The sequence below is a fragment of the Macrobrachium nipponense genome, chromosome 1 (genome assembly GCF_015104395.2).
Source record: "Macrobrachium nipponense isolate FS-2020 chromosome 1, ASM1510439v2, whole genome shotgun sequence".
Lineage (NCBI taxonomy): Eukaryota > Metazoa > Arthropoda > Malacostraca > Decapoda > Palaemonidae > Macrobrachium > Macrobrachium nipponense.
In genome coordinates, this window is record NC_087200.1 from 63,893,068 (window position 1) to 63,906,391 (window position 13,324).

At 37.5% G+C, this 13,324-nt stretch overlaps 1 protein-coding gene across 21 annotated transcripts in view; it reads right to left on the reverse strand.

The window, feature by feature from the left end:
• LOC135219359 (trichohyalin-like) overlaps nucleotides 1-13,324 on the reverse strand; it is a gene marked incomplete at its 3' end in the record, with an annotated part of 284,115 nt that overhangs the window by 141,676 nt on the left and 129,115 nt on the right. For 19 of the 21 annotated variants that reach the window (XM_064256063.1, XM_064256067.1, XM_064256061.1 and 16 more), the window contains 1 exon segment: nucleotides 9,730-9,771. In XM_064256063.1, the coding sequence (XP_064112133.1) occupies nucleotides 9,730-9,771 (42 nt within the window). 21 annotated transcript variants of the gene reach the window in all.

Here is a 13,324-nt window from a genome sequence, read left to right on the forward strand (position 1 = left end):
TTCAACAACTTCCTCTTTGTTGCCTTCATCGGGATGGCTGCAAAGTCATTCATGCAGTCGGGAGGGTGTGAAGCAGAGCAGATGGCTCACTCCTACAGGTACCCTGGGAGAAGTAGGGACGCCCTCAGGAACAGTGAACATTAATGACCTCCAGAGGCATCGTGAACTCAGGAGAAGGAGCTGCCATGACTCAATGTGTCAGGAGGTGCACACAGCAGTCCCTGTCACCACCAATAGGGTGGCATCATAAGGTAGCAGCAACACCAATGCAAGAACATGGCAATGCCGAAACAGTGACAGAGGTGATAGTGGGGGTTTCCATTACCTGAGTCATCATGGGGACAGCCAGGTGCAAAAGCAAGACTTACAGCGACGGGAACTCACTTGGTCTAGAAAATGCTGAGCCGCTGCAAGACCAACCTGATGCTCTTCTATCATACCTGAAAAAGAAACAGACTGGTTAATAGAGGGGGCTCCTTGTCACCCAAAGGGATTGACTCCCTCAGAACGACCTGAAGGCCCCTTGCTGAGGTCTTCATGAACCGCAGCCTCCACTCCATCCTATCTGCCTTACAAATCAGGCAAAAGGACGAAAAGGCTTCCTCCTTTGAAGAGGAAGGAGCAAAGCGGGGGAACCCACTGCGGAACATAAACAAGGACAAAGGGCCCGGCAACTTGACGCCACTCCTCCAATAACGTTCTCTCCCTGGAATCTCACCCATTGCACAGGGTTTCAAGAATAATGCTAATCAAAAGATAATGCAGAATTGCAATCCTATTCTCTGCAACCTATCTGTCTGCAGAGGCTATGAGGATTGAAATCTACACTGTATCTGTAAATATTACTTATTGCTGTCCACACCTGGGCATACGTGCTAGAGAGGGGTAGGCTAGAAGATGGCACAGTAAAATCATGGGTTTGCATGGTTGGAATACACCAAAATCAACTGCAAACAAAAACAATAATTCCACAAAAGAAAGGAGAGATCTCACCGTGAAAGTATCTAAAAGAGCTAGCAGCACTCAAGCCAAGAGCGATGTAAGCATGCATCATCACCTGAAAGTGGCCAAAAGCGACGTGCATAGCTACATATGGACAAGACGGTGGACATTCCCCTTCCCAAGCTAGTTCAACTATCGATAGATCTAAGCCGGCATTCCGCAGCGAGCTAGACTATGGCAGTTGACGTTTTTCTATAAAATTTTACCTCCTGAACAAAAATTCAAATTAATATTTTATTGTCCAGCTGTAATTAAGCTGTAATTTACCTTAGAACTCTATGCGATGGTAAAGGGGCCCCATTGGGAATCAGGATTCTGGGTGGGGTACACCACTGGGAGAATTATGCTGTACAACTCTAACCTACAGTAAGGGGGACTGATGGGAAAGCCAGGTTATGGGTGGGGTAAATCCCTTGGAGAAAGTTTGGCATGTTATTGTGTTATTTCCTCTAATTTATGACATTTGGAACGCCAAATACAAGTAGAAATAAGTGATAAATAAACCAAGAATATAACAGTATCACAGGCAAAATTCACCTACTACTACTACTATTACGATGCCAAATGCTACCGGGCAGCACCACGCTATAGGGGAGCTTTTGTTTCAGACACCGACTCCTAAGTGAGATAAATGGTGGGGGAATTTTTTTGGGGGGAGATGTATTTAACTGATCATGTTACCATATTAACCCTACATTGTGATACGGCCATGTGAAAACTTTGGGGGGATTCATACATTAAGTTACATATATTCTTTTTTAACAATTGTTTTATAATCATGTTATGTTATTTCAAGTTTTTATTTCTGTTCCATTTATCATATAGTATTTGTTTAACATGTGCATTGACATGTTCTCACTTCATAATTTTGCCCCATGTATCTTGCAATATTACCTTACAATTGAGGGCAAGCCCCTGAAAAATGTCTAAGGGGTGGGACTAGAAGGCGGTTTAAGAACGTCTCAATACCTTTGTGTCAGAGACGTGAAATTGGAGGTTGCTAGGGGGAATTTCATACATTTGTACACAAGTCACTCCCTTCTCTTTCCTTTATTCATGTCTGGCTATTTTCGTTTTACCATTCTACAATACATTTCTCACCCACAACAATTTCTTTGTTAAAATTTTACCGTATTATTAGAACATTTATATTTATATATTCCATTTTATCGACTCACAAACATTTTAATCTACACAAGTCTCTACCTTCTCTTTCCATTATTCATGTCTGTCTATTTTCGTTTCATCATTTTACAACACTTACTCTCCCATAATAATTTCTTTGTTACAATTTTACCTTATTATTAGAACATTTACATTCATATTACATTTCATTTTATACATTTACAAACATTTCAGTTTTGGTAAATTACCGTTTGTATTTTGTGATAGTTTCTGTCCTAGGTTAGTGTGTTAGGATAGTATAATAACCTTTATTTTAAGTTTCCCTTAAGGGGGGTCTTGCCCCCGGTCAGGTAACACGTTCTACTAGGTCAGATTAGGTTAGCATGCCTTCTGTGCCCTCCTCCCACCCTCCCCCCAATCCCCTTCTTCCCCCTGGCGAACATATGTCTCCCTGATGGTTATGTATCCCACACCTTCTACCAGAACTCAAACATGGCAACTTTGTTTACGTTTTTTTTTTGCCCCGACCCAAAACTTCGAATATAGTAGTAAACTGTAATTTACCTTTGAAGACTACACCACGGTACCAATGGGTCCCTACTGATGTATACAGTTCAAAGGTAACACACAGCTTAACTACAGTGGACTGGCAAAATATTTCCTTAAACTCTTGTAAAGCAAGTAAAATAACATAGAAAAACATCAACTGCCATAATCTAGCTTGACTGGACACTTACTACCCTAGTTACAGCCGACCGACAAAATATTGGTAAAACTTCAGAAGCATGCCGCACCAGTTTTTTATGGTTTAATGATGAAAAACGGCAAGAAATCACCAGATTGGTGTTGCAGAATGCATAGAAACATGAGGAAACTCTTTAAATGCAAGAAACTATCATTTACTTTTGCACACATAATCTAACCCTAAACCTACTACTACAATTTTAGAGGGCCCCAGAGAGAACCGGAGATTTTGGGTGGGGGAAGCAGGAGAAAAGTGATTTGCGGAGCACTACCTAACCTAACACAACCGCCTTACCTAACCTAGGGCGCCGTAAGCCTACCTAGGCCTAGCGGGGGGGAGGGGCTTCGATCCCTTTGCAAACCCCCTTTAAGGGCACTATGTCTCTAGCAAAAATCCACTAGTTTTTGTGAATTTACAGAGTACACTAGACAAAAACCACCATAACTTAAATAACAGTCGCTACAAGATGCTGGAATTTCGTCGACAGGATCTGGAATATTATCCCGTAAATGCTGCTCAGAAGTGCTGGCTCCCAGTTCAAGATCTATGAAGGAACTGAAATAGCGTTGGTAGGATAATGTATTCTTGCGTCGAGAAAATTTTCGAACACCTGTGCCATTGGTCAAAGTTTCTGTGTCAAACAATGAAACTGTGATTAGCCAAACATGTAAGACGTCATAGTGTACTCATTTATCTGTGGATTTTAGTAGTTACACGGCTCATTAAAAGCAAACATTACCATAGAAGAAACATCTCTCCCAACTTAGGAAAAATTCGAGGTAAAAACTTATCAAGCTCATTTAATTCCACCTCGTTCAATCTCATATACCAATGACTATGCTTTGTATATAGCTTTTCACATGCTCTTTCCATGTAGGTGATTATTTTTTTTAGTATCCAGTGGGCACGCTTCTGAAGTTTTAACAAAATATTTTTTTAAATTCTTGTAAAACAAGTAAAATAATACAGGAAATGTCAATTGCCATAGACTACTTCAATGAGCAATGCTGGCTTAGAAATACCCAGCTACCAAACTACTTTGCTATAAAAGTCTAGCAGCTGTTTCAAGCTTCGCTAAAGGGATCCCTTATCTAAAGGACCAAAGGTTTGTAATATCTTATAGGAACAAATAAAAACTGAGGCTGCCTTAGAATTCTGCAATTAGGCTTGGTATGCTTGATGATTGGAGGGTGGATGAAAAAGGCCCTGGTAGATCTAAGCCCATATACCGTGGCGAAGTAGACTGTGGCAGCTAACGTTTTTCTATAAAATTTTACCTCCTGAACAAGAATAAAGTTATATTTTTTTGGCCAGCTGTAATTATCCTGTAATTTACCTTTGAACTCTCTCCTATGGTATGGGGGACTGATGGGAGTGTGGGGTAAAACACTTGGGAGAATTATGCTCTACAACTCTATCCTATGGTAAAGGGGACCGATGGGAAAGCAGGGTTATCAGTTGGGTAAAACGCTTGGGGGAAGGCTTTGCCGTGATATTGTGTTATTTCCTCTTATGTACCTGACACTTGAAACACGAAATACAAGCTGAAATAAAGCAATAAACCGATAATGAAGCCGTTACATAGCTAAAATCCACTTAGTATTACTACTGCTATTACGAAGCCGATTCCTACTGCACATGCGCCATGTTATAGGAGTTTTTGCTTCAGATGCAGACTTCCTAAGTGAGAGAAATAATGAGGGGGCTACTAGGTTAGGTTAGGTTAGTATCATAACTTACATGTTACACTTCAAAGATTACCTTTCTTTAAGGAGGGTTACGGGGGGGAGGGGGGCGGAGTCCCCAGTCAGGTAACACGTTACCAACTCCTACCTGTGCCTTCCTCTCCCAGTACCCCAATCCCCCTCTCCCCTTACCGGACACGTGGTTCCCTGGAGGTTAGCTAAGTATCCCACACCCCCTACCAGAATTCAAATATGGCGGTTTGTTTGCGTTTCCTGCCCCCAACCAAAACTTAAGAAGATTGTTCAGTCCAAGATGGAATAACATAAGGTGAGATCGTCGGTCGCTCAGTTCCCGCACTGTGACGTCACAGGTGCGCGTCGACTGGGCAGCACACTTAATAATTAATAATTACCGTACGTATGTTTTGACAGTAATTTGTTGCTATGCTGGTGTTCACAATTTCCATACAGGAAAATACTCTCTCTCTCTCTCTCTCTCTCTCTCTCTCTCTCTCACTTAAAACACAGTTATATCAAGATATCTAAGACCTTACCATACAGAATATAATCTTGTTGGAATACAAATAACGAAAGTAACGAGGGTGGATGAATATGAAAAAAATAAACTTTCCAAACTTTTATTGAATTAGCGTATTGTTCTTTTATTTACCAAAAATTACTGAAGAATTTTTTTCATTTTGTTTACACCTTTATTCTGATGTCCTTTCAGCATTTAATATCTTCATCCTAAAATGTATTTTGCACCTAATAAAGAACTTCATTACTTCCTCTGGAGCATCAATATTTAATTCCCTGAAAATATTAACTAATTTCGTAATCCCATCAACGCCTGGTTTTAACTGTTCCCCATGAAAAGATTTAAAGTTATTCCATTTCCTTTCAATTACTGACAAATTGAGGACTGGGCCTAAACAGCACTTTACTCCTCACTTTGGAGATCCAGTCGTTGTTTAGGCCTTCAATTTCTGGGAATCCTATGGAAGGATATTTATTTCTGTACTTATGAGCTATATAATCTCCCAGATAATTTAGGATTTCAATTTCTATACCATTTTCAGACTCTACTACAAGATCTACAAAATCCTCTTCCTCCAGCTCATTAGGTAGACCTTCCTGAGGAATTCTCATCAAGAGATGAGCAGAGATACATAATTCAGAGTCTAAGTCAACATGACTGGAGTCACTTTCTTCAGGGGTTTTGGAAACCCAAGACTTGCCTGGTTCCATAACACTAGAATTGCTCATACATGGCATGTTATCATCATTGGGAGCGACATTATGAACGTGATTGCTTAAAATGTTGTTCTCATCTAACAAGAAATTACTCAGTCCACACTTGAACTCAGTCTATACTCTGACCCCACGATATCCTTTAGTGGGGTTCTTAAGAAATAAAAGGTCTAGGGCTAATTATTGTCTGCACAGGAAGACGTACTCAGAAGTACGTCATTATGCATAGGTCTAATCACCTGTTCGATCAACTTTACATTCATAAAATGAAAGTATAAAAGAAAAAATATTGGATAGCCTTAATCAGATAATTTCTTTATTCATTGCATAGGCTAGGCCTAATCTAATTTAGTAATTCATTTCAAGAATTTAGTCCAGGCTACTTATCAACCGAAGATACTATGTCATTAAAAATTGCACCAATGAGATTGTAAACAAATTGTTAAACCATACCTGACTTTACGTCCTTAACAGGTTAATTTAAAGAGAGAACTGCGATTTTCTTTAATCTGCGATAACTTCTCTGGTAAAGTTGTGGCAGCAGTTCATATTGAAGATTTCTTTGTAATCTTCTGTCCAGAAATGGACAAAACAAATCCTGGCATCCTTAACATTAATGTTATCACTTCTTATTTTACATGCATTAATCCATACTTTGGACTCCTCGGGGTCTTTAGGGAACCTGTGAAAACAAATCCCATACCGTCTGGAACTATTAGTGCACCCAAATATGGAATACACACCCATAATCGTGAACTGCAACAATGCAACTGACGGAGTGACAAGTGCATCGCCCAGTCGATGTGCTCCAGTGACGTCACTGAGAGAGGGAAATTAGCGATCGGATCCCTCGGTGAACACACCTTATGTTATTTTACTTACTTTACAAGAGTTTAAGGTAGCTAGGTAGCCTAATACTTTGCCGGTCGACTGTAACTAATGTTATTTACCTTTGAACTCTATACACCCCATGTACAAGCTAGTCTTCAAAGGCAAATTACGGTTTAATTACAGTCGGCCGAATAAATATTACTTTAAAATTAAAGTCGGCCGAATAAATATTACTTTAAATTCTTATGCACCAAGTAAAATAGCATGGAAAAACGTCAACTGCCACTGTCTACTTTTCCGCAGAATGCGGCTTATAATTACCAAGGCCCCGTGAATGATTAACAAACCGACTTGCTGCTCCCTATACGTAGTAATGCCATCTGATCAGATGGGTAGGTACTGAAAAATAGGTATTTCAAAAAGTGGAACACGCGAAATTTTACAATTCCTATCTACCTATGCACGGCAGGGAAGGTTTTTCGGGACCATTACCCAGACCATAACGCAAAGCATTATTTTGTTTGTGGTGAAATGTTTGCCAGACAAATCTTCAACGGATGCTGGAAGACGAGTCTACGAGTAAGCACTGTCATGGTACGAACTAGTACTAGTATAGTACGCGAGAACCACGATACGGCTTCCGTGCTTGTCGTCAATATAAAAATTCAACTTATTCTCCCTTTCATCTTTTCTAATCAATTAGGTCTAACGCGCTCAATCTAGTTCTAATAATAGTTTTATTAAGGCTCTTTTTCGCTTATGCTTTCCTTAAACTTCCTTTAGATTTTCGTTGTTGTTACCATGCTTTTTATTCCCCAGGTGGCCGCATTCCGGAATTGGTAGTCGCTTTGTTGCCGCTTGGTCATTTACCTTGCCTATTATATAAGTTTTGTAGGTAGGAGTTGGGGCCAAAGGAAGTCTAGTGCCTGATTTGTAGGTAGGAGTTAGGGCAAAAGGAAGTTTATTGTCAGATTTATAAGTAAGAATTAGGGCCAAAGGAAGTCTATTGTCAGATTTGTAGACATGAGTGACCAAAGGAAGTAAATTGTCAGATTTACAGTTAGCCAAAACTACCTAAGAAAACATTTTTAAACCAACTTGGCAAAATTTATGATCACTTATAAAGAAGAATGGGCAAACAATGAATGCACACCAGAAAATGCTCATACATTTTCAATGGCATAAAAATTCAAAAGTTTAGAAAAATCACTACAGGATATGGTAAACCTTGATATTGAGAGCCAGTATAAAAATTATCTTACAACGATCACAGCAGTTATCATAAAATGTATTTATGCGATGAAAAATCACAGACAAATTCAGGGTGAAATAAAAACCAGTTTTTTTACTTATAAAATCTCAAAGTCAGCAACTCATTTTTAGTTTTCTGAAACGGAAACTATTGTGCTGACTTTCTCTTTCCATCCACACTTTTTTTCTGTCTGCCCTCAGGTCTTAAAAAACTAGTGAGGCTAGAGAGCTGCAAACCGGTATGTTGATAATCCAACCTCCAGTCATCAAGCATAACAAATTGCAGCCCTCTAGCCTAAGTATTTTTATCTTTATTTTAAGGTTAAGTTAGCCACAATCGTGCATCTGGCAATGAAAAATGCCAGGCCATAGTTAAAGTTTCATGGGCTATGGCTCATACAGCATTATATTGAGACCTGCGAAACATAGATCTATTTTCGGTGGCCTTGATTATACGCTGTACAGAAAACTCGATTGCGCCCACAAAATTTTAGTGCATTTTTAACTTAAATTAATAATGAAAACTACTACCAATCTTGGAAATATTAGAAAGCCTGCTTTTTGTGGGTGTGGTTTAATTTTTTAAGTGAATGCCATTCCAGATGGGAGATAAAAAAAAATACTAGCATTCTTTTAAAGCATATATGTAAAGAGATTATGTACTATCTTCAAATCTTTTCATTTCCCCAAAAGTAGTTATTTTATGAAGTTTGTGAACAATAATGATAGCTTTCTGTATTTCAGAGAAGGGTGAAGAACTTTTTGTGAAGTATCATAATGTGTGATACTTGCACAAATGAAACCTAAATGTAAAAATTCGAATGGCATTTTTCAGTATGTAAAGTTTCAAGACTCGTTGATGGGTGAACTATTCCTAACGGTGATGTACAAATTTGGTTCCTAAAATGGTCCAGGATATGTGGGTAGTTCAACCTTTGAGTAGTAGAAGCCACCATTCATGTATACTTCCTGACCTAAGTAAACCTCCTTGGGTTCCTATAAGAGAATATTGTCGTGACCCTAGTTTGGTATGAATAATGTAATATAAAAAACATAGATTTCCCTTTGTCCTGTGTATTCATCAAACAACTTCCATTATGAGGAGGTTACTTGAATAACTGTATCTAACAGATATTCAGCAGATTATTGTCTTGTACCTAATCTATATAGATGAAACATCAAAAGCTAACAGATATAAACACTGTATTAAAATAGTTTCTAGAACCAGTCTGCTGTATTGTGTAAATTGGGAGAACACCAGTTTTTTCTAACTGATATATATAGATAACCCATGGGGCATTTTTTTTTATTTTCTAAATAAGAATCAGGACCAGTATATAGTATGAAAACTATCTGACTAGATTTTTAAAATTGTTTGACATTAAGCTTACTGATACTTAAAAGAGATTTGTTTGTATAATGGTAGTTTGGGCTTTTTTTTTCATATAACCCTTGTTTTTCTGTGGGACCCTCAAAAATATTTATCTGAAGAGGCTAAAAATCTGACACAGGCATTGCGAGATACATCTACTATTGACTTCACAAACATTTAATTTTAATTTCCCTGTGAATATCCAAAAGTTGAAGTCGGCTAAACAAATATGAGTAGTACAGTACATCATGTACAGTGAATCCCCAGTGATCCACAAAACTTAAAACCCCTCCAAAAATGCTTATTTTGATAGTTCAAATAAAAAACTAAAAATTTAATACCCGAGTATTTCTCCATGAAAAATACCATGAATAGGCAAATTTTCCGTGAATAAAGCTTATACTATATGTTTCATAGGCAAGTCTGCGAATACGGGGGGTTTCTGTAGTTGTAATAATGGCACTTACCTCCTCTTGAAGCTTATATATATCAGCACAGAGATCAAATCCCTGAGGAAGGTGAAAGTTAGCAAAAAAGAAAAAACAGGAAAAATTAAATCTTATAAACACATTCTGTTTCAGAAACCTGAGATAATGATCAGTTACCAAATGCAGTTAGATCTTGGCAAAATTATAAACTCCTAAAAAAAAGGACCATTTTTCCAAAATCTAATTAATGAGATATATGAACTAATTTTCCATTAAAAAACATTACATTTACAGGATAATTAGCTGGAAACTGTAACCAGGGACATCTGGCTCAACAGTAAACTGAATGCAGCTCCTTGGCTGTTGGGCTCATCATAAAGAAAATCACTACCTGCTTTGTCAGTCCTCTCATCCCCCCACACAAGACACAGATACGAACGTAGACTGATACATATGGCATCATTCATAAATTCTACACCCACAGCTCTGGTATGAGTAAAATGGTATAGTGATGTGAGATTTTGAGAACTGTCCAACATGAACAACGAGAGTGAAACAACAGCAGAAGCCATCAGCCACAGAAAGGTGATACATGAGGCAAGATGAAACCTAGAATAATAGACAATATGATCATCAAATTTGAGAGAATAGTCATGATCTTATTAAACTTTAATGATATAAATCAATAAAAATTATAAGATATATAATGTGTACAGCTGTGTCATCAAAACTAATGCTAGTTTTCCAAACAGTAATACCAATACACATGGCTGACAAATCAAATTTGTGGCTTATCTTACAGGACAGATAAGGATGACAAATTTCCCATATTACCACAACCAGATTACAAACAAAGTAAATAAAGTAATGCACATCAATGAAATCTAACGATGTGTAATCAATAATTTAAGCAACATAAAAGGCCACTAAATATGTTCATTTATTCATCTACATTTACTTGCCTATGCTTATATGTAGATAAAAAAAAATTCCAAAGTGATCCATCTTTACTCAGTAAAGTATGCTCACATTTTTAGTATATAAACAAGATGTTTGTTATAAATCCATTTCCAGTTATTATCTTTATATGTATTACGTTTGTCTGTTGTGAGAGAAAAACACAAATTTGCTAGTCCCTTGTATATAAAATTTTATTGGTTTTTTACTGGTTTCCAGCTGGCACTAAAAGATTTATCCTAATGTTGAGACTGAAGGTACCAGTTGTGAAATGAATATGTTCACTGTTTGACTACATTCAAAGGTTAAGTTGTTGTGAATATTTTGAATGTACCTCCCATGTGCAGTGTAAGTGTATGGGTAGAGCTCATGTGCAAGAGCTTGGCTCTTGAATTGCAAATGGACATTAAAAAAAGGAGGGGGAATGCAAACGAATAACAAAGTGCTAATAATATTGCTGAGGCACTCAGGATTGCCCAGTCATTGGCGCCAATGACCGTCCAAAGGAAGATCCCTTTTTTGCATGGGTCAGAAGATTTATTCCTTGCTTTGGCATCAGGAGGTCACTGGTTTATTGTAGACAGGGACAACACTAAATAACTTATACAGTTGTCATTTGTTATTGTCTCCTGACCCATCATTCCTGGCCAAGAATGAGAACCCTTTCAAGAGAAAATCTCTATTCTGATAAAAGAACTCAATTTGTCAGATAGAATGCTGCACCCAGTTCAAGCACTTAAGGTTTACCTAGAGGTTACAGCATACATCCCAGCAGGTCTGACTTTCCTACACACTAGCACAAACAAACCACTCTCTACTTTGGCTGAGAATAATTTTAGTCCCTCTTATTAAAAAGGCAGATCCCCCTCCTTTCCTAAGTTGCATAACATTCAGAAAGCAAGTACTACATTGTTTGCTTTCTTCAGAAATGTTTCTTTTGAGGAAGTCTCCGAGTGTACTGGGTGGTCATGAGAAACAGGTGGTGGTATAGTAAGTCCTGACCCCATATGCGCTACAGCTGAAAACCATGGGTCTTCTTGGTGTGGTAGTTATGCTGCAAAGATATTCCTGGGAAAGGTACATCAACACTGCGACCAAACGCAGCATATTTGAGTAAGTCACTTTAAAACTCTCTTAATAGTTGCAAGTTTGTGGTAAGTTTGATGTTTTTTGTTGCCAAACCCTATGGGTTTCTGGAATAAAGAATGTGGTTTATAACTTGTAGCTTAACTCTGGACCAAAAATTTGATCTGGGTTGCTGGGAATGATTTTAAGAGTTTAGCCATTTCATTACCTGTCCATTTCTTTTGTAAACTCCTTTGAGGACAAACAGTGGTTATGCTACCAAAGATCAGTTTTTGATGCAGGAAAAACTATTTTTGGTTGCTGCTGTGAGTCCTCAAGCCCATTCACTTTCCCTGACAAAATGCCATGGGATTTAGGTGAATAATTATTCTGCATTGAGCTGAAAAAGAATAATGAGTGAATAGGTCTGGTGCAGAGTGTATGGTTGACACAATAATGGCTGACATGCAGTGCAAGTTAAGAATAGGAATTAAACCTAGGCAGCTGCTATAGACAAGAGAAAGAGCCCTCTTGTCTGGAAGTCCTACACTCTGTCGGTGTCAAAGTGCACTATACTGGCCCAGACCAGAGAATTGGTTGATCTATCTTATGGAACCCATCTAGGACCATGAAAGCAACTCCTTTGAAGACTCACATCAGCTACCAAAAATATCTTTTTCATACGTCAAAACCTGTTATATTTTCAAGTTTGCCGAACACACATGGGTGCAAGTTTTAGTAGTTATCTTAATAGTTGGTATGTTTCATTGCAAATAATGAGGTTTGCCATTTGTTCAGAAACACATTTGGCATTAAGCAAGTAACTTTTTTTTTTGTATTACTCTGAGAGTCCAACAGCCAGTGCATAACACAAAACAAATAATACATGGGAGCACACATGACATAAAGCTTCACTGCAGAACACAGAGGAGCAATGAGTCAGCACAGTTAAAAGAGAGTCACATTCTTAAATACAGTTGCTGGTTATAATGAAACCAGTTAATTATCCACTAAATACTAGATGTTTTGTAGAACTAGGATAATAGTACTGTTGAACACATTACAGTTACCTTATACCTCTGCTTATTTAAAAAAAAAAAAAAAGTACAAATAAAAAAATTGGATTAAGAAACTGTTTTCTATCTCAGTTTCCTGATTTACAGTGCCATTTCCATCTTGTCAGGTTAGTTAAGACATACTTACAGCTGATACTGTTTTACTAGTAAACAAAGCATATTGAAATTCCTTCCAAACACAGGCTTCATTGGTTGTTAGTATAACATCATATCACTGGTGCATGCACTCTGCATTCAAGTTATTTCATACAGCACACAACACAGCAAGAATGTTATATATTTACAATACAGTACGTATATATATATCTATATATATATATATATATATATATATATATATATATATTCTATATATATAAATAGTATGAATTTTTCATCCTAATTATGCCTATACATACTAATGTAGTATTAATTTATGTAATATTCATATACATGATACATCACTATTTATGGCATTTAAGGAATATAAAAGAGGTTATAAAAATTATAATGGTAACTTTTTTAATAATAATTTATTATTTTTACACTTCAATATA